This window comes from Uranotaenia lowii, chromosome 2 (assembly GCF_029784155.1).
Source record: "Uranotaenia lowii strain MFRU-FL chromosome 2, ASM2978415v1, whole genome shotgun sequence".
Classification (NCBI taxonomy): Eukaryota; Metazoa; Arthropoda; class Insecta; order Diptera; family Culicidae; genus Uranotaenia; species Uranotaenia lowii.
Genome location: NC_073692.1, coordinates 24,249,906 through 24,270,937, shown reverse-complemented (window position 1 = coordinate 24,270,937; position 21,032 = coordinate 24,249,906). Strand labels below are relative to the sequence as shown.

The 21,032-nt window shown below is 40.8% G+C and overlaps 1 protein-coding gene across 1 annotated transcript; it reads right to left on the bottom strand.

The window, feature by feature from the left end:
* Positions 1–10,366: 10,366 nt before the first annotated feature.
* LOC129748805 (ficolin-2-like) lies at positions 10,367–11,694 on the bottom strand. Its single transcript, XM_055743556.1, has 3 exons — positions 11,527–11,694; positions 10,616–11,464; positions 10,367–10,561 (listed from the first exon to the last, which is right to left on the bottom strand). The coding sequence occupies exons 1-3, from the start codon at positions 11,664–11,666 to the stop codon at positions 10,432–10,434; spliced, it is 1,119 nt and encodes a 372-aa protein (XP_055599531.1). The 5' UTR covers positions 11,667–11,694; the 3' UTR covers positions 10,367–10,431.
* Positions 11,695–21,032: the final 9,338 nt, after the last annotated feature.

Genomic DNA, 21,032 nt, shown 5'->3' with positions numbered 1-21,032 from the left:
CCTCCCGTGTCTCCTGGCTTGCCGACCTCCAGCTGGCTTCCCGGTCCGACGACCTACCAGGCTTCTGATCCAACAACCTCACACGGTTCTGGCTCGACGACGTTCCTCTGGATTCCCGGCGTTGGCTCCTCCTCCCATTGGCTACCTCCTAGCTGGATACCACTACCGATTTCACTATTCTCCTTTCCACTAGTGCTGGGACCATAACCTTCTAGACAGGGAGCACTTTCGGAATGGAAAGGAGAGAAACGAAACACAAACGCACTGTTTGAATGTCAAAACTGGAATGCTTTACTCTTTTTTTTCAGGAATTTACCACTTAGGGCATTCTTCCCTATTCCGTCTTTCATATGGTAATGCATTTCAGATTGTTTCTTGTATTGTTTCTTGTCAGATTGTATCTTGTTGTTAGGTTAGTCGAACTGTTTCCGGTAGCGGTACACAAGTCCGGCTTTATAACGAACATTTGATCTCGGAATTCAAGTCCAGATATATGAGGACAGATGTTTCTTACGGTATGTAGATCCGGCTTTATAAGAAAACGAAGAGTCCTGATGGCAGTCAAGTCCGGGTATATCAGATACAAAATGTTCGGGCGGCGCACAGGTCAGGATATGTTAGGAAACGAATTCGCAGAAAGGTTAAAAAAAAATCTGGATAAAGTATCAGTAAAAAGTACAACATGAAGTAGTCAAGTATGGATTTCCGTTCCTGGTTTTATGTTCTACTTTACAATTTTGTCTATTTGAGTTTTTGGTTTTCTCTTTTTTTCGTTTTTTTTTTGTATTTTTTCTGTTTTTTTTTAAGTTTTTTTTTGTATTTTTTTTGTATTTTTTTTTAATTTTTTTTCTATTTTTTTTTTTTTGAGTGGTTGGGATGTGAACGTGTTGTTATTTGGATTGTGGGATATGGAAGGGAAAGGAGTAAGGGGAGATTAAGGAGGCAGGAAGACTATAGTTGTTTGAAAAGACCTGTGTTTTTTAGGAAAAGGATGAGCTTTCTTTCTTCAGAGGGACAATTTGAGAGCACTTGACGGATGTTGTGCCCCAATTGACACGCTGTTCTTTCGGATGAGAAGATTGAACATTCGATGAGTAGGTGGCGTACAGAAATTGTACAGTGACAGGATGGACAGATGGGTGGGGGTTCTCTATCGAGTATGTAGGAGTGCGTGAATCTGGTGTGACCTATTCGGAGTCGAGTTAGAACGATTCTTTCTTGGGGGTTGCTACGGTCAGTCCATTTGAGTGTGCTGTTTTTTGCTTCGCGCAGTTTGGCAGTTCGATTTTCGACCCATTTTCTCTCCCAGGCAAGACTAAGTTGATTTTTGACGTAGCGATAAGCATCTTGTTGTGGGATGGATATGAATAAGGGAGTCTCTTCTGTGCCACGGAGAGCCAGACGGTCGGCGGCGACATTGCCGGGTATTCTCGCATGGCCCGGTATCCAGACGAGGGTTGCTTTTCTGTTAAGAGCTTCTTCGGATATGGTTGTGATCCAGGGATGTTTTAAGTTCCCTCCGGAGACAGCTTTTAAAATGCTCGCGGAGTCGGAGATTATGACGGGAGGATTGGAAGTCTGGGTGTTTTGAAGGGCGTCCATTAAAGCATAGGCTTCGGAGCTAAAGACGGAACATTGATGGGGTAGAGCCATAAATCTGTTGTTGATCGAGTCATGTATGCTACAGCCAACTTTACCATCTGTATTTTTGGAGCCGTCGGTGAAGATATGTGAACTTGAGGAATATTTCTCATCGACCAGGTTATGGAAATGTGGTAAAACCACTAAAGGATGTTGCCCGGCTTTAATTTTATGTGATAAGGAGAAGTCAACGGGTGGGATTTTTTCGGTCCAATACTACTCCAATACTGTTTGTCTTCTTGGGCAAATGGGTGGTATAGGGGTGTTAATAAGGTCTTGAAGTATTATGTTATTACGATCGATCATGGGTGAGTCACTACTGCCACCAAGTTTGTCATAGAGAAGTGGGCCGGCTCGACTGACGAAACCAATTCCATATAGCGTAGAGGGTATTAGCCAGCCATGTAAAAATCTCATTAGTGAGTCCCGATTTGCCATGCTAGGTGTATTGGTAAGAATGCGAAGGATATTTATTTTGTTCGTAGCGTTCTTTCTGATTTGACCAAGGTGTACTCTGAAGGAAAAGCGATCATCGATCCAAACTCCAAGAAGACGGAAGGAGTGGACAAGTGGTATGATTTGATCAAACATTTTTACCGGAGGGAGTTTTTTAAGCTTTTTCCTGTTAGGACCAAGATGAATGAGCTTTGATTTGTAAGGAGAGAAGAGAAAGCCGACTTTAGGGGCCCATCTTCCTACGGTATCTAGGGCAGTTTGTAATCTCAAACGCGAGAGGCGAGCAAAAGGGAAGATTGAGATCAGAAGGATGTCGTCTGCGTACACAAGGATTTTGATGTTTTTGGGTATTATTTTAAATATTGAGTTGATGGCAATAAGGAAGAGGGTTGGGGATATCACTGAGCCCTGGGGGACTCCATTCAGGACAGGTTTGGGATTAGAGAGGGTGGCATTAACGATGACTTGGATCGAGCGGTTCGAGAGAAAACTGCGGATGTATTTAAGCATGTGACCTTCGATTTTCCATTCCTGTAAAGTCTTGAGGATTATCTCTGGATTGATTCTGTCGAACGCTTTAGAAAGCTCCAGGGACAGGAGGTCGATGTGTTGATGTTGATTCAGTGAGTCATCGAGAATGTTCTCTAGGAGGCAGAGGTAGTCGTCTGTGGATCGACCAGGACGGAAAGCATACTGTCGGTCATCCAGGCGGCTGTTTTGATCGAGGATTGTGTTTAATCGATGGTTTACCATCCTTTCCATAATCTTCCCCGAGCAGTCCAAGAGGGTGATGAGGCGATAACTATCAAGATTACATGGGTCTTTTTGTGGTTTTGGGATGGGAACTACCAGTCCTCGTTTCCATTCGACGGGAATGTGCCCGTCATTCCAAATCTTATTAATAATGTCTAGGAATGTAATTTTGGCGAGGGGGGACAGATGTTTCAACAGAGGATAGCCAATGTCGTCGGGACCAAAAGATAGTCCTTTGACTTTGTTACCATTGGGGTATTTCGCCCAATCATACCCATGAAGAGCAAGCAGTTTGGAGTACTCAATCTGAGTGCTCAGAAGTAGAAATCTTAATCGATTAGATATCGATAATTCTTCCCGCCAATATTTGAATTTAAATAAGAACACAATTTGTAAGAGAATTTATTAATAAACCCCACTCTGATTAAAAACAATAAATAAATAAATAAAGTTATGAATGTTGGTTAATTCAACAACAAAAAATAAAGTTAGGAGATTAAAAATAACGATCACTCCAAATTCAAAACAGAAGCTAGCGCATGCAAACACTTATGACACAACAACACAAAACACTTGCCCGATGAGAAGCAAAAGAGCAATGGAAAAACGTCAGGTGGAAAATGAAACGGAAATGTGGGTTGCGATGGGTCAGCTAATCACTTACTAACATTCGCATATCCTTTCCACCTTCGACTAGCACACGGTTCACATCGAGCTACAAAGTGACCATAGTTGCCAAAACAATCGTGCACGTATATTAATTTAAAATGTCGAATAAAGTTAATATAAGTGGAAAAGATACTCAGAGCTAACGAATAATGCGAATCAAGTAAGTCTACTAAGTGGTTGCTGTAAACCCCATCCTAACCCCATATTCAATCCACCAGGACCCAGTAATTTTAGTCAAGAGATTTGACCCAGCGGTTTCGATCCAGTAGTTTTGGTCTAGAGATTTGACCCAGCAATTTCGATCAGGATAATTGACTCGACAAAGCTCCAGTTTGTCCAAGTCAAACGGGCCAGTGAGCAAGAGATCTGCTTCCGTTTCTCCGCTGAGAAGCCTGCGCACGGACTCGAATTACAAGTCCGGCGGGCATCGAGAGAAGCAAAGAAAAGTTGGTCCCCCACGCGACCAGCCACAACAGCCACCCAGATACAACAACATCGTTGTCAACATCCGGTCCTAGAGGGCACTGTTCGACCCCTTCAAACGGGTTAGTGAAAGTTCGAACGTGTCCCTCCGGGCTCGAGGCTCTGTTGAGGAGCACGCGGTGTTTTACACCTGCGTGTACCATCCAGGGCAACCACAACGAAAGTTGGCTCCACCACGAGGGCGATCTAACCTCCATTGCCAACCAACACTGTCGACAGTAGACTGTTGACCCACCAACCCAAGATTCTCCATCGGACATCCATCTCAGCGTCAGCCGGCCGGCCCTCCAGCAGCAGCAGCAGCAGCAATACACTACACACCTACACTTAACACATAAGTTTATAAATAAACAGGACATGAAAACTCTAAGATAGCGTTTGTGTTTCCTTCCGAACTACCGACCGGTGCATCATTGCTAGAAGCCGACCCGAGGTTCTCCGAAACCTCTGCTCTAGCTTAGCCAAGCAAAAGAGGCCGCATGTGAGCCCACCCTCACTAGAACTCCAGTGGCTTGACCAGGAATTCGAGGGCAGTTGTAGCTGGTCCCTCTGGCCAGCTAAGTAATAACTTTGTGTAGAGCAGAGTGTAGCTCTTCAAGACTTAAGTCAGAATTATAGATGTTATTGTTGGCGGTTAGAGAAGTAGGGTATAGAGGAATGTCTGTAAGTGAGTGGGGTTGTGGATTTGGCGTTATTGAATTGTTATTGTTGTTGGGGGTAGACTGAGTTGAGGTGAAGTGGTTGGTGAAGGCTTCGGCTAGTAAAGATGGATCGTTGGTATATTGTCGGTTTAAGAGGAGGTGAAATTGGTTTTTTCTAGGTTCGCCATTTAGACATTTAATTTTATTCCAAAGGACCTTAGAGGGGGTATTAGGATGAATTTCTTCGGTGAATGCTTGCCAGGTATTGAGTTTAGCAGTGCGGAATACTGATCGGGCAGATGCTCTAGCTATTTTGAAAGCCTCGAGGGCACTTGGTTTCGAGGATCATCATTGGGAATTCGCCTTAGTGTGCGAAGGGTTTTTCTTCTTAGCTTTATCGCATCACGGACTTCAGGTCCCCACCAGGGGACGGAGGTTTTACCGGGAATTCCTTTAGATCGAGGGATAAATTTAGTACCGGCTTCTAAAAGTATTGAGTTAAAGGAGTCGACGTTGTTCGGAACAGAGAGTGAGATAAGGTGATCAACATGATTTTGATAGCCAAACCAGTCGGCTTCCTGGTAGCGCCAACTGGGTCTGGTTTCTACTATTGTGGTAGGGTGTTCAATTTTAACTAGAATCGGAAGGTGGTCACTTCCTCCACTGTCATCGAAGACGTTCCAGCGGAATTTAGATCCATGAGACAAAGAGGTGATGCTTAGGTCCAGGGCGGACGTGTTGCCAGTGCTGGGGCATATGCGGGTGTGGAAACCGTTGTTCAGAATAGTTAGACTGTTTGCTAGGGCGAAATCACTGAGAAAACGACCACGTCGGTCGACTGTTTTGCCTCCCCATTCAGTAGAATGGGCGTTAAAGTCTCCTAGTAACATTATAGGGGGTGGAATTTGAGGAATGAGATCTTTCAGGCCCTTGGCGAAATCTTAATAGAGAAGTGATGGCGAGGCATAGAGGGAGACAATTGAGATGTTTATTGGAGCCTGTAGACGGATGCAGATGATGTTGAGATTTGATTGGATGGGGATTGGGGAAAAGGGGAAACCGTTTTTTATACCGAGACAGACGCCTCTACTGTGGGGATTGGTGGAGTCTTTGTGGGTAATCAGTTGATAGCCTTTGATTGCGTTTCGATTGATGGATGTATCTGAAATAAGGGTTTCTTGTAATGCGAGGATAATCGGTGAATATTTGGCAACAAGGATTTGAATTTCCGGTAGACGAGCTTTGAACCTAAAATATTCCACTGGATAGCAATATTGGTCACAGTTTTGTACGTAGGAATGTTGGAAGCCATATCAAGAGTAGTGAGAAAAATCTTCAAATAGCGTTCAGGTAGGAGGGCCAGTGGAAAATAAAGTAAAAATCGACTTACCGGCGGTTGGGCAATTTGATTGGTTGGTTACCGTAACTGGGGATTTCGAAGTCAGAGTCGGACTGGGTGGATGGTCTCCTGGTTTTATTTTTCCTATGTGATGAAAGAAATTAGAGAAACATGAACTATCAAAGAACGAAAGAACATAAGCCGTAAATATCATGAAAATTTCGAAAAAGATACAACGGTTCACCGACAGGACTTGAACCTGCAATCTCCGCTTCGGTACAACGGCGCGTTAGCCAATTCCACCACGGTGAACGTGATGGAACCGGCGAACACGAGCAATCGAGCTCTGCCGATCAACTGCTGGACCTTCTATCGAAACACCATATATATCCCGCATGTGATCTTTCCCTCTATTGATCTCTCTTGTTTCTCTAACCCCACCCATCGACTCGGGATTTTAGCCGAGCGAGCACATGGTCGATTGCTTCGGGTTTGCCGCAACTTACGGTCAGATGAAGAAGCAATCAGTGCCGCTCAAGGTTCCGAGCAGACCAGTTACACAGGGAGGTGTTGCTCTGTTGAAATCAATACTGATGTTATGAAATCGCTTGGTACATCTTTGTACCTGAAAATGATCATATTTTCATATGTGATGAAAGAAATTAGAGAAACATGAACTATCAAAGAACGAAAGAACATAAGCCGTAAATATCATGAAAATTTCGAAAAAGATACAACGGTTCACCGACAGGACTTGAACCTGCAATCTCCGCTTCGGTACAACGGCGCGTTAGCCAATTCCACCACGGTGAACGTGATGGAACCGGCGAACACGAGCAATCGAGCTCTGCCGATCAACTGCTGGACCTTCTATCGAAACACCATATATATCCCGCATGTGATCTTTCCCTCTATTGATCTCTCTTGTTTCTCTAACCCCACCCATCGACTCGGGATTTTAGCCGAGCGAGCACATGGTCGATTGCTTCGGGTTTGCCGCAACTTACGGTCAGATGAAGAAGCAATCAGTGCCGCTCAAGGTTCCGAGCAGACCAGTTACACAGGGAGGTGTTGCTCTGTTGAAATCAATACTGATGTTATGAAATCGCTTGGTACATCTTTGTACCTGAAAATGATCATATTTTCATATGTGATGAAAGAAATTAGAGAAACATGAACTATCAAAGAACGAAAGAACATAAGCCGTAAATATCATGAAAATTTCGAAAAAGATACAACGGTTCACCGACAGGACTTGAACCTGCAATCTCCGCTTCGGTACAACGGCGCGTTAGCCAATTCCACCACGGTGAACGTGATGGAACCGGCGAACACGAGCAATCGAGCTCTGCCGATCAACTGCTGGACCTTCTATCGAAACACCATATATATCCCGCATGTGATCTTTCCCTCTATTGATCTCTCTTGTTTCTCTAACCCCACCCATCGACTCGGGATTTTAGCCGAGCGAGCACATGGTCGATTGCTTCGGGTTTGCCGCAACTTACGGTCAGATGAAGAAGCAATCAGTGCCGCTCAAGGTTCCGAGCAGACCAGTTACACAGGGAGGTGTTGCTCTGTTGAAATCAATACTGATGTTATGAAATCGCTTGGTACATCTTTGTACCTGAAAATGATCATATTTTCATATGTGATGAAAGAAATTAGAGAAACATGAACTATCAAAGAACGAAAGAACATAAGCCGTAAATATCATGAAAATTTCGAAAAAGATACAACGGTTCACCGACAGGACTTGAACCTGCAATCTCCGCTTCGGTACAACGGCGCGTTAGCCAATTCCACCACGGTGAACGTGATGGAACCGGCGAACACGAGCAATCGAGCTCTGCCGATCAACTGCTGGAGCTTCTATCGAAACACCATATATATCCCGCATGTGATCTTTCCCTCTATTGATCTCTCTTGTTTCTCTAACCCCACCCATCGACTCGGGATTTTAGCCGAGCGAGCACATGGTCGATTGCTTCGGGTTTGCCGCAACTTACGGTCAGATGAAGAAGCAATCAGTGCCGCTCAAGGTTCCGAGCAGACCAGTTACACAGGGAGGTGTTGCTCTGTTGAAATCAATACTGATGTTATGAAATCGCTTGGTACATCTTTGTACCTGAAATGATCATATTTTCATATGTGATGAAAGAAATTAGAGAAACATGAACTATCAAAGAACGAAAGAACATAAGCCGTAAATATCATGAAAATTTCGAAAAAGATACAACGGTTCACCGACAGGACTTGAACCTGCAATCTCCGCTTCGGTACAACGGCGCGTTAGCCAATTCCACCACGGTGAACGTGATGGAACCGGCGAACACGAGCAATCGAGCTCTGCCGATCAACTGCTGGACCTTCTATCGAAACACCATATATATCCCGCATGTGATCTTTCCCTCTATTGATCTCTCTTGTTTCTCTAACCCCACCCATCGACTCGGGATTTTAGCCGAGCGAGCACATGGTCGATTGCTTCGGGTTTGCCGCAACTTACGGTCAGATGAAGAAGCAATCAGTGCCGCTCAAGGTTCCGAGCAGACCAGTTACACTGGTTTTGTTCATGCGAACTGGAGAGGTCTTTTCGGGAGATTCGGTACCACGGCCACGCTTCGGGGTCGAGCTGAGCGGTTGGGAGTCGTCGGCAGTGTCCATTGATGCTTCGCTGTTGGAGTCCGTTAAGGTGGTGTCCGATTCGTCACTTTGGATTTTCTTTTTAGTTTCCAATTCCGGCTAAGAGTTCGATTTTCTTCTTGACCAGATTCGCGATTTGTTTCTTCAGCTCAAAAGTTTTGTTGTTGTTTTCTTGGGGTGATGAATAAGTGTTGGCAATGCGTTGTTGAACCTTTGATATGATGGCTGAGTTTTTTCGAGAATGAAATTTTTTTGCGGCTTCGGAGTGGCTGATACCCAGATCCACATGGATCCGGATGATGCTCTGTTCTTGTTGGTAAGCGGGGCATAATCTGTTGGTTGTTGAGTGATCGCCACTGCAGTTGTTGCAGTGGGGATCTTTTGGACAATCGGCATGAATATTATTTTCACCGCAGTTTTGTCAAATGGGAGTAATTGAGCACTTGCCCTTGGTATTACCAAATCTTCCACAGGTAAAACATTGCATTGGCCTTGAGTAGTAGGGCCTAGTAGGAACACGGAGGTACCCGAACCAGACATGGGTTGGAGGAACGGTGCCGCTGAAGGTAAGCACCATAGTGTTAGTAGGCGTTGTTTTTTCATTGATTTTCCTGGTAAAGCGATAAACTTCGACGACATTTTGGTCTTCGAGAGCCTGACAGATTTCGTTTTCCGTGAGATCTGCAACCTCTCTGCACGAAACCACGCACTGGCATGTGTTTTTGGTGGGATGTGGCACAACTGAGACCGGTGTATCGTCGTTAAGTTTCTTCAGTTGAAGAAGTTTATCGAATTGTTGCTGGCTTCGAACTTTCAGCAGGACAGCTTCGGCACCATCGATGCGACCAGCAATCTGGTCGATCGATTTGGCGATGATGAAGGGGTTTTGGGGCAGCTTGAATTTGTCACCAGGTTTCAATATGAGGAAGCGGACCTCACCATGGACATCGTATGGAACATCTGGGAAGAGTCCTCGAGTTCCGGTTTGAAGGACCGGGAAGGGGCCCCCAGGGCGGAATAGATTCCGCCATGAAGACCGAAAACAAATTTCGGTGGGAACAGCAGCAGCGGGAAAATAACAGGTTCACTTTTTGTAGAACAAAACTACTGAGAGCTAACTATTAGCGAGAGAAAACGAAGGAGAGCGAATAGACTGGGAGCAATCCTAAACACGTCTGTGATGCTTTACTCTGCGTAACACGCTTCTTTATATACACGAAAAACTCTAAGCGCACACATTGCACTGCGTGTGTTGTATTTATCGGCGAATGCCAACAATCAATAGCCTGCAACTGTGCGGGACAGTCAATTCAGCGTGTTGATTTCGATTAGGTGTCAAAGGCTTTCGAAGCTGGGTCCTTATCCCATGGTATCCAGTTAGGGTGCATCGCATAGAACGCCATTGATTGACTTTGATACTGTTGCGTTTGTATGATTATAGCAATCGATGAGACGAATAACAACACAAAATTTAGAAATAAGCAAGTATAGTAAATGTAACCACCATGAGGATGGTTTCAGTAGAAAAAGACTGATAAGTAAGTAGAATGAAGTATTCCAAAATCTACCAGCAAGTAGTTACGAAGTCTATCCTTTCCACTACCGAAACTGCTGCTTCAACAGCTTCCCACAAAACCATTCTGATAATTGGGGCATTGACGAATTTGTCATCACAAGTGAAATTTATCGTACCTACAAAATGTTAAATCAGTCACTGTCGCTTGTTTTTTTGTCTTTATTTGAGAGGGTTTCAGTCACACATAAGATTCGAAATCCCATTTTAAAGCACAATTCATGTTCAAATTACACTGAAACAACTCGAATCATCATTCTTGCACTTTTCAAACCATAGTGGTACCCTTTGAAGGCTTTCCAACACATCATTTTAGCGAAAATCTCCACTTTGCCTTTCATGTACAGGCCGTTGAGGTTGCTGAAATATGTCAATCGTCAAAGTAGGCCCAAACGATAATCCAGATAAACTCACCTTTCGTGACACGCCTTATACCACCAGCCTCCATTATAATCCACGGCACAATTGCCATCCTTGTGAGTATCGTGATCAGCATCCAGGGTACTGAATTTGGCGTTGAGTGCCCAACTCAACGAATCACCGGCGTCTCCACTGAATTTACCCAACTTTTTGAGAGCATACTTCTCACCTAAACCGCCAACTTGGAAATGGCTATACTTGGCCACCGCTGTTGTGCCCTCGAAATCTTCCATAACGATGTGCAGCTCGTGAGGTTTTGCGTGGGTCAGTTCGTGAATTTTCTTCAGTCCCAGCCAAAATTCTTCTCCCAAACTACCGAAACCATCCTCGTATTCCTGCCAGCCGCGATAGAAATCGACTGTGCCGTCGTATCGATTCTGAATAACGGTCCATTTTCCACCCTCATAGTCTAGATCGCAATACGCCTCAAAAGATTTCTCGAAGCCAGGCTGTGGACGGAGCTCATATATACCTGACCTTCGAGAGGTAACATCCGAGCACGTTTGAGGAACTTGTTGAAGATTTAAAAAGGCAGATTTACCTGGTGCTCCCGATTTATTCTGGAGATTATGTGCAACAATTCTTAACACCAGATCATTCATAGTTTCAGTACTCGGCTGCAGCTGTAGAGTGTCTTGAATTCTACCTGTACTGAAAAGAAGTCTCGTGATGTTTATTGCCATCAGGTCCAAGTTCATTTCAACGTTTGATTCCAATTTTGAAACAGTACTTGAAAGCCTTAACACCAACGTTTCAGTGTTCTGAATAGTCCTTCGGATGTCATCAATTTCCGTCTGAAGCGTTTCAAAATATTCCTTTGATTTCAGTTGATCCTTTTGGATGCTTTTACGAAAAAACAAAACAAAATTAACGATGATTTTTAAAATTAACAACTCGATACTCACTTGTAATTCATGGAGTCCAATCCAGCTAACGTAACTTCATAGCCAAATCCATTCAATTCGATGGAAGAATTCATCTCCCCGCACGATTGCCCAAGATAACAGAACACCAAAACTAGTGCGATTATGCGGAGAGGAGACATCCTGTTCGTAGACGATTGCTTCTAGTGCCAACAAAATAACTAACGATATGCCGAGCAATCAGCCATGTTATATAGCACACATTTTGAGTCGAACGAGGGGAATCACCTTCTTGGGTCGTCGTAAGCTTGAGGTCTACTGACTTCTTCTTTCACAAGAAATGGAACTGAAGTATGAGTCATTGCCGCTTTGAATTTTAACCAGTTTTTGAACTTATCCACGATTTTTTTTCTAATGTTTTATCAATATGTTTCCAGTCCTTTCATTTTTTTTTATAAGCTACATTTTAAACAAAAAAAAAGTGTTATATAGAAAATTAACGTTTTTCTGTCATACTATTATAAATAAGCATTTAAGAGCTTATTTAAATCAAGTAATTGGGCTTTTTGGGTTCATATAGGTATGCAAGTTAAAAAAAAACACTTATAATACAATAATACATAATCAATGATTTCAAATCAAATTATTCAAGTTTGAGCGAAAAAGATACAATTTTTTTTCTTAATTACGCTGCTAACCAATTAGCTAGCTGCTAAATGTTTTCGCTAAATTTTTGGTAAACTAGCGGTTAAAATAATTTCGTTAGTTTTCAAATCTTTTTAAGTGATGATTTGGCCATAAACGATTAGATCATAATTTCGTCATCATTCCAATTCTAGATCTAAACTTCGATTTTTTTAAAACATGTTACTCTCAAACATACTGCAGAAAAGCGTTTTCTTCCATTTTAGCATTTATTTAGTTTTAGTATTTGTAGAGGAGGCGAGTTCTCTTACTTTTCTTTCAACACTACTCATCAGCTTCTGCACAGTTGCTTCTCTGACAATTTTTTCCTCTTATAGGTATATATGGCCTATAAACCAATGTTTCTTGAATTTTGCAACACTGTCTGCTGGTTTCATGTATTTCCTCAATTTAGCTTTCGCCAAAGCCCAAAAAGTTTCGATTAGACGAATCTCTGGACAGTTTGGTGGGTTCATGTCTTTCGGTGAACATGTGACCTTGTTGACTTCATACCACTTTAATGTATCCTTAAAAGTTGGATATTGAACCAAAACAAAATTGATTTTGAAACAAAAACTTATTCTTTTGAACCAAATTCCTTTTTATTTGAAACTATGTATTATGAGTTTGATTCAAAATAATAATTTTTGAATCAAATAATTTGTTTTAATTTCAAGGGTAAATTCTTTGAAATTAAGGAAACCGAATTAGGCTGGATCAAATATCAATTTATTTTTTTGTCACCCCTCCCTTCGAAATTTCCAAATATCACGAAAAGGGGAATAAATAAAGTTTAAAATATTTTATGTAAATTAAAAAAAAAACAAATATCCGAAAGATTACAAGACCAAAAACAAACCGTTGCACAGTACTCGAAAAACGTGATCAGGGGCCGTTCAGTTACCACGTGGACAGAAATTGAGATTTTTGACACCCTCCTCCCCCTCCGTGGACAAGCATGGACATTTGGCAAACCCTTACCCCCCAACCCCGGATGTCCACATGGACAGATTTGAAATTAGTTTTTTTTTTCAAAATCTAATTTGACAGCTAGAAAACACCACTTAGGCCGGAACAAATTTCAAATCCTTCTTTTGTCACTCGGTTGTTGGACTATCGCGAGGGGGGGGGGGGGGTCCAAAAAAAAGAATGCGAAAAACAAATAAATTAGAATAAATTGCACAAAAGCTAGTATGCAACAAAATTGCATACTTTATCATTGCACAAAACCTATAAATCAAGTAATTTTTTATCGAAAAATTCAATAAAATCAAAAAATACACATAGTGAAAAAACTTCCATCTTCCAAAATTTGTTTTTTTAGTCTTGTAATCCTTCGGATACTTAAATTTTTTATCAAAGTTTCCATGAAATACTTTATTTATTTCCCCCTTCGGGTTTTTTGAAATTTCGAAGGGGGGGGGGGGGAGACAAAAGAAGAAATTGATATTTGTTCCAGTTTTATTGCCTTTTTGTTATTGAAATGGCTGATTGTGGAAAAAACCGAAAAAGCATTTCCTGAAATAAAATAATTTGAAATATTTTTTATTTGTAGATGAAATTAGTTGTTTGTATTTTTTTTTCTTTTAGAGTAGTCGGAGGCTGTTAATTAAAGATTTTATCGGTGTGAATTTTATACAAATTGGGTCAAGGCGGTAATTGCAAGGTAGGTTGCAAGAATAACTTCGAAACTTGGCTTTATGATTGATTAGAAAGCTTTAGCAGTTGAAAGAGAATATGGTGTTTAAAGCGACAATTTGATGGTCCTTCGCTTTTATTCCTTGGGCATGGTTGAAGCACAGACAAGGTTGAAGGCTCAATTATATCACTTGGTTCGCGCGAACATGAACGATGGCTGGCCAAAACAGCAACAACAAAGAACCACCTCTACCCCGGCTAGGGCTGGATAAAAGGCCTGAATTTTTTACCAACAACACCATACACCATAAAATAGAGGGTGGTTTGTACAAAATATTTCGAGCCGGACCGATTTTACTCAAACCGTTTGCGCGCTCATTCAAGCAGTGCCATACACGATGCAAATCGTGTTCACAGCGACAGAATGTCATCGAATTTCATCGCATTTGTACAAATGTGGTGAAGTCTATGGCTCGCACTGTAACAAGAAAACTCAGCTTTACTTACTTACTTAACGATCCCGTGCCGATCCTCCGGTGCATAGGGCCTTGGTAAAAGACCTCCACTGTTGACGATCCGGAGCCAGCGTCTTCACTTGCTGCCAGCCAAGGTTTTCGTAAACTGTGCGGATTTCAGCGGCTAGACTACGCCGCCACGAGCTGCTGGGCCTGCCTCTTCTTCGATGCCCATCTGTATTCCAGCTAAGCGCCTCTCTGCAAATCTCGTTTTCATCTTTCCGCAGCCTGTGCTCAATCCATCTCCACTTACGTTCCCGAATCTCGATGTCCAGCGCCTTTTGATGACACCGGCGATGAAGTTCCACGTTTGAGATCCAATTGCCAGGGCACCAAGCGTGGATGATGGTTCCGCAGGCAGCGATTCACAAAAACTTGCAGTTTTCGCGTCGTCACCGCATATGTGCACCAAGTTTCACACCCGTACAACAATAAGGATTTGACGTTTGAGTTGAAGATTCGGATCTTAGTTCGTAGAGAGATCTGGCGTGAGCGCCAGATGTTTCGGAAACTCCCAAACGCAAATCGGGCCTTTCTGATCCGGGTTTCGATGTCCTTCTTGGTACCACCATCAGGCGTTATCTGGCTACCAAGATACTGGAAGCACTCCACTTTCTCAACCAGTTGTCCAGCTACCACGAAATTGGGACGATTTTCTGTGTTGATTTCCATCGACTTGGTCTTTCCGACATTGATTTTGAGACCTGTTGCCTTGGAGCTTTCGGTGAGGTCATCGGGTTTGCTCTGCATGTCTTGTTGTGTTTGGGTGAGCAAAACAATATCGTCTGCCAGGTCAAGGTCGTTCAGTTGCTCCATTGATGGATTCCACGGCAATCCTTGGTTTGGTCTACAGTCAATCGATCCAGTCAAGATCTCATCCATTACGATGAGAGAAAGCAGCGGTGACAAAATACATCCTTGTCTCCCTCCAGCAGTAACCGGGATAGGTTCGGACAAGACATCGTCGTGCAGGACTTTGCACGAAAATGCCTCGTACTGTGCTTCGATGAGATGGACTAGTTTCTCTGGGACCCCTCGTCGTCTTAGAGCAGCCCAGATGTTTTCGTGGTTCAGTCGGTCAAATGCTTTTTCGAAATCAACGAACACCAGCAGAAGAGAGTCCTGGAATTCGTTGATTTGTTCCAGTATTATTCGTAGCGTTGTGATGTGGTCCACACATGATCGTCCGGATCGGAATCCAGCTTGTTGCCGTCGGAGTTTAGCGTCGATTTTCTCCTGGATCCTGTTCAGGATCACTTTGCAGAGTACTCTGAGGGTTGTACAGATCAAAGTTATGCCACGCCAGTTACCGCACTCTGTCAGGTCTCCTTTCTTCGGGACCTTCACGAGGATACCCTGCATCCAGTCGGCCGGGAATGTTGCAGTATCCCAAATGTCAGCGAAAAGTCGGTGCAACATTTGTGCTAACAAGGCAGGGACGGCTTTGAGCATTTCAGCAGGAATGCAATCGATTCCAGGCGCTTTGTTGGATTTCATGTCTTTGATTGCCGCTTCCGCTTCCGAGTTGACGCCATTAATGCGACCTACTGTGGGCGCCTCGAGTTGCGGGTTCTGTTGGCCATTGCTGTTTGTAACTCGGAAAAGTTGTTCAAAATGCTCAGTCCAACGCTTGAGCTGATCTGTTCGATCGGTCAGCAGCTGACCTGCTTGGTCTTTCAGCGGCATTCTTGCATTAGTCCTTGCACCACTGAGGCGGCGAGAAATATCATATAATAATCGGATATCTCCAATGGCGGCGGCTCTTTTTCCCTCTTCGGCTAGGGAGTTTGTCCAGGCTCTCTGGTCTCGTCTACAAGCTCGTTTAACTGCCTTTTCCAGCTCCGCATATCGTAAGCGGGCGGCTGCTTTGGCTGACACGGTACATGCCTGCTTAATTCCGACTTTCGCCTTTCTCCGATCATCGATCATCCTCCTGGTTTCATCCGACATCCATTCACTTCTTCTTCCACGAACTTACCGAGAGTACCATGGCTCGTCGTGATAAAGGCATTCTAGATTACACACCACTGTCGGCAGCTCCGAGGCTCGGGATTCTAGCTGTTCAACGTATGCCCTTTTCACCTCTGGATTCTCCAACTGGCGGACGTCGTATCGACACCCGACTTTCTCCTCGCGCCGTTGGACACGCGCAACTCTTAGTCGTATCTCGCTAAGGACGAGGTGATGGTCAGATGCAATGTCTGCGCTTCGTTTGTTGCGGACATCAAGAAGGCTCCTCCATTTTCGGCTGGTGCAGATTGTAGTGACCTCTTGTCACATTCACTCTAACACTACACAAACTAGACATTTTGATTATTTAAAAACGCGAATTTCACAAATCACAACCAGAATTTCGCATCGATTGGAAACGTGACTTTTGCTTTCAAAATTACTCAACTGAATGATCTTGTTTATTTTGTATTACACGCTCGTACTATGTATTCAAAATTTGGGTAAATCGGAAATGCTTATTACAGCAGAAAATTACTCATTTCCGAAACGAATGGAATTATTAAAACATGATAACGAATTCTCATAAAGCGTTAACTAGCTATTACTCTGTCACTTCCCTCTTAGTCTTACTTAAAGCTTAGTTCTTTTAGAAATGGGACATTTTCATTTGCTAATAGCTCGTTAACTAGTTATTGGATATTAAAAACTTTGACAGCATTTTGTTGCCTGTAAAAAATACTATTCGACCTATTTTTTTCAAAATTTAAACTTTACGCGTTTTTGAGATATGTACGATGCAAGAGAAAAAGAAAAAAATTATTTTGCACAGTTTCCTTTAAAATACGTCATTATTAAATTGATAGCTGAAAAAACCGTTGATTATTCAAAGAATTACTGAGTTTTTGTGGTGGATAAGTATGCAAACACTGTAAATAATGTCCACAAAGTTCAAATCAAGCATTGGAGTGAAGCACATGATCGGCAACAACGGTTAAGGGTCATCAAGGAAGTCAAGTCTCATACCAGCATTTTTAATTTTTAATAAACGAAAAACTAAGGGTAGATCGCTGAAATGTCCAAAACAATTTTCTCCGATAAGCTGATAGTGTTGCCTAGTGATGACTCATTGAAATCCAACCTCAAACATATATTTTTTGATAGTTCCAAAGCGCTTAAGCTGTAAAACCGGTACCGGAAAAAAAACGTACAAAAATGTGGTCAAAAATAATCAAATTTGTTCATTTCGGAACAACTGTATCCACTAAAATGCTTCCAGTTTCCAGTTTCCAGAGAAGTATTGGACCAAAAAGTATCAAAAATTGAAGAAGGAGGGTGAAGCCACCTGAAATATAGATTTTACGAAGTATAAGTTGGAGAAACTGATCAATACCATGACTGAAAAAAGTGTGCGCCGGCCAATGGGAGATACCAAGAATAAAGTAGAAATTTCTTTAACCAAAAACGGTAAATATTTTTTTTCAAATTTTTCCATAAAAGATCATAACATTACCTTATTTTTCTTCAAAGAAAGTATTTCGTTTAAACGAATGGTTTTTTAGATACAGGCATTCGTAACTGTCCCATTTCTAAAAGAACTAAGCTTTACTACATTACCCCCTTTCTGTACCGTTATGACCAATAGCTATTCTTATCTTTTCTGTAATTATTATTTTGTTCACTACTATTTGTCAAAATTTCAAAATATTTTTTTTAATTACAAAGTGAAATACAATTAATCTTCAACAAGCGCTGATGTTTTCTAAAACCGAAATACGAGAAACGTTAATTATGTCATTGTTTTATTGAAATATTATTTTGGTTTTTATACATCTTCCATAACACATTTCATTTTTTTCTTAAATATTGGTCTAAAGATTTAGAACTTACTGTTTTGTCTAGTTATTATTTATACTATTTTGTGGAATTTATTGTTTCGTCCATCTTTGGGTTTTTCTTTATAGAAACCTTGTTACTCAACTTTTTTAGAAAATACTTCTGTTCTGTTGGGAATTTATAAACTATGGAAACCCATGAAATAAATAAAAGGAATCGCAAAATTTCTAAACTGATTCTTTTTGCATAATTTACGCTTGTAATCTTTTCACTTATTTATCAAGAGAAAGTTACCCCGAAAAATTTGCACTAATACTGTGATTTATGCATTTATTGAAATGTGTTGCTGTCTAGCACAAGGATAGAATTTTATGAATACGGGTGTTTCAACTAAGTTTATGTTTTTACGCACAATATTGTAACTGAACTTTTTAAAAATTGAAAATGTGAGTTGATTCGATTTAGTGTGTATTTCCGTGAGCCGAAAACATTCCCCTTGATGCTGCCCTGTATAGCCAACAAATCGCGAAGCAGAAAATTCATCTTGGAAGACAAAAAATTCAAAAACTATTCACACAAGTAAGTCTTATTAACAATAATTCGGTTAACTTGTTTCGTTTTTTCCAGCCTCTTCAGAAACTTTTCCTCGAAGTCACTGGAACTTTTCCGAAACTCAGCGAATCACTATAAGAGAAATAAGCAGTTATCACTATATTAACAAGAGGCATACAAAATCTTCAACTCTTATAGGTATTTATGGAAATATTCAGCAATACGGTCGAACAACCTCTTACAGAAGACAGAGTTTTTACTTGTTCGAACGAGGTACAGAAATCAAAATTCATACAAGATAATCCTCTTACTAATAACTGCACTAGAACTGATGAATGAACCCAAACGACGACCTTGAAACTAGTTCTTTTTTTCTGGTTTCAGAGTTTCGAAGCAAAACCGATTCATAACCCAGACCACCCAGACTTCTTAATTCTCTCTTTTAGCACCTCCAAACGGATGCCAATTCCTTATAGTTCGACTATCGAATTGATCTCAATATTTACTTACGCATTGATATCTAAAATCACATTCAACATCTAAGTGATAAGAAAAAAGGTTTCTAGAGTTAATTGTTTTATGATTTCAGACCTTGTCTTGAAATAGATTTGTATCTACCACAAAATATATCAATTTTCGACCTTACCTCTCGGGCTCATTTCTCAGATTCAGATTTGGATTACATAATCCACTAAAGGCTACACTCAAGCTTCTATTCATAATTTAACAATCCGATTCCAGTTTGCCTGAGGATTATTCTGTTCGACTTAAAACAATTTCTTCGTAATTTGTGCATAATACATCGTAAATTATTTCCTTCTCTAAATACGTTAAATTACAAATTTTCATTAGTAAATATATGTATATATGCATTCTTAAACGTGAACTTGTTTATTGTAAAACTTGTACATGTATGAGCTGTTTGGAATATTTTCAATACTTGTTAGCATATCAGTAAGTTTTCTTTTATTCTAATCATTTTTTCACAACGAGACCCCTCAACTAAAGTGTTTTCTGATTTTATTCTGAAAGGAATTTCAATCCCCAAACTATCTATTTCAGATTCAAATTTTATGCCTGGATGGTACAAATTCAGAGACAGAAGTATAAAAAAGAACGGATATCTCCTATTCAATTTTTTTTTAAATATTTGTCAGACCTGGATTACCGAATCGAATCGCATCTACTACATTGTGTCTTACTAATTGCATGTCTTTGCCTACTGCTCTGCCTGAGCGTGTAGACGATCAGCCGTTTCAATTCAACTTTACAGTTCAAACTCATACTTAAAGCATAGATACCTCTCAAATACACTTTGACTTAAAAATTCTATTTAATCTTTCAGATTCATATTAATTCATATTCGACTTCAAAAATCAAATTATTTAGTTATAGGTATATCAGGATAAACCACAAAAATATGAAAAAGGGGATCGACAATTTCAGAGTAAATTTTTGTTTGTAAAATAATATAATCAATAACTACCACCGGGTGTCGGAAAAAATCCTTTTTTATTTTTCGCTTATATTCGTTTTCCAGACTTGTAACTCCAGATATAAGTTCAAATTTAGTTTCGCTCTTCGTATGAAAATCTCGGTTACAATTTACTTTGCATTGTAAACTCATATAATGGTTCTCAGTTTGAAAATTTATATTTCAGGTGCAGTTTACAAACTAGAATTTCGAACCAGTTTGAACTTCATGTTTAGTTTTATTGATCAAATAAGGAAAATAAATGTTAGATTGAATTGTTTTTACATTCCAGATTTGAATTGATAACTATTACTTTAGAAATAGATTTGTATCCCGAACTTTAATAACACTCACTCGGATTGAATGGTTCCCAGATTTTTAACTCGGGATTCAGATTCCACTCCGTCTCCAGTATTCCATTAGTGTTAAATTTCACAGAAAATATATTCTTAGACATTACTTTTAAATTTATCAGTAATTTTCTCTCATATAAAGACCTCTGAACTGAACTTTTTTTCGTGGTGTTATTTTTAGAATAAGATATAAAATTTCGGAATCATATTTTAGACTCTATGCCCTATGGTTCAATTTCTTAGAAGCAGATTCTGCTGTGTTATTATTTAGTTATTTGTTACCATTCCTCTTTTTTGAACCACCTTTGAGGAATTATGTCGATCGACATCTTAGTCGTTGAATTTCTCCACTATGCGTTATTAAGTATCTGACCTTGCATATTAAAATAAGAATTCTTTCAGATTGATATAGCTACAGAACATAATAATGAAAAAATATGAAATAAATCCATAGGCTGATTAGGTGTTGATGTCAAGAGGTAATTTCGATTTCAAAATTTTATTTCAAATTATTTATTTGATTTCAGGTGCAAATTCTATTATCTA

Bases quoted from the DNA above. Each gene is read 5' to 3' on its own strand.
- LOC129748805 (XM_055743556.1), bottom strand. From the start codon at position 11,666: ATGTCTCCTCTCCGCATAATCGCACTAGTTTTGGTGTTCTGTTATCTT. The intron at 11,465-11,526 runs GTGAGTATCGAG...TTTTCGTAAAAG, and splicing joins TTGGACTCCATGAATTACAA to CATCCAAAAGGATCAACTGA. The intron at 10,562-10,615 runs GTGAGTTTATCT...GACATATTTCAG, and splicing joins TATAAGGCGTGTCACGAAAG to CAACCTCAACGGCCTGTACA.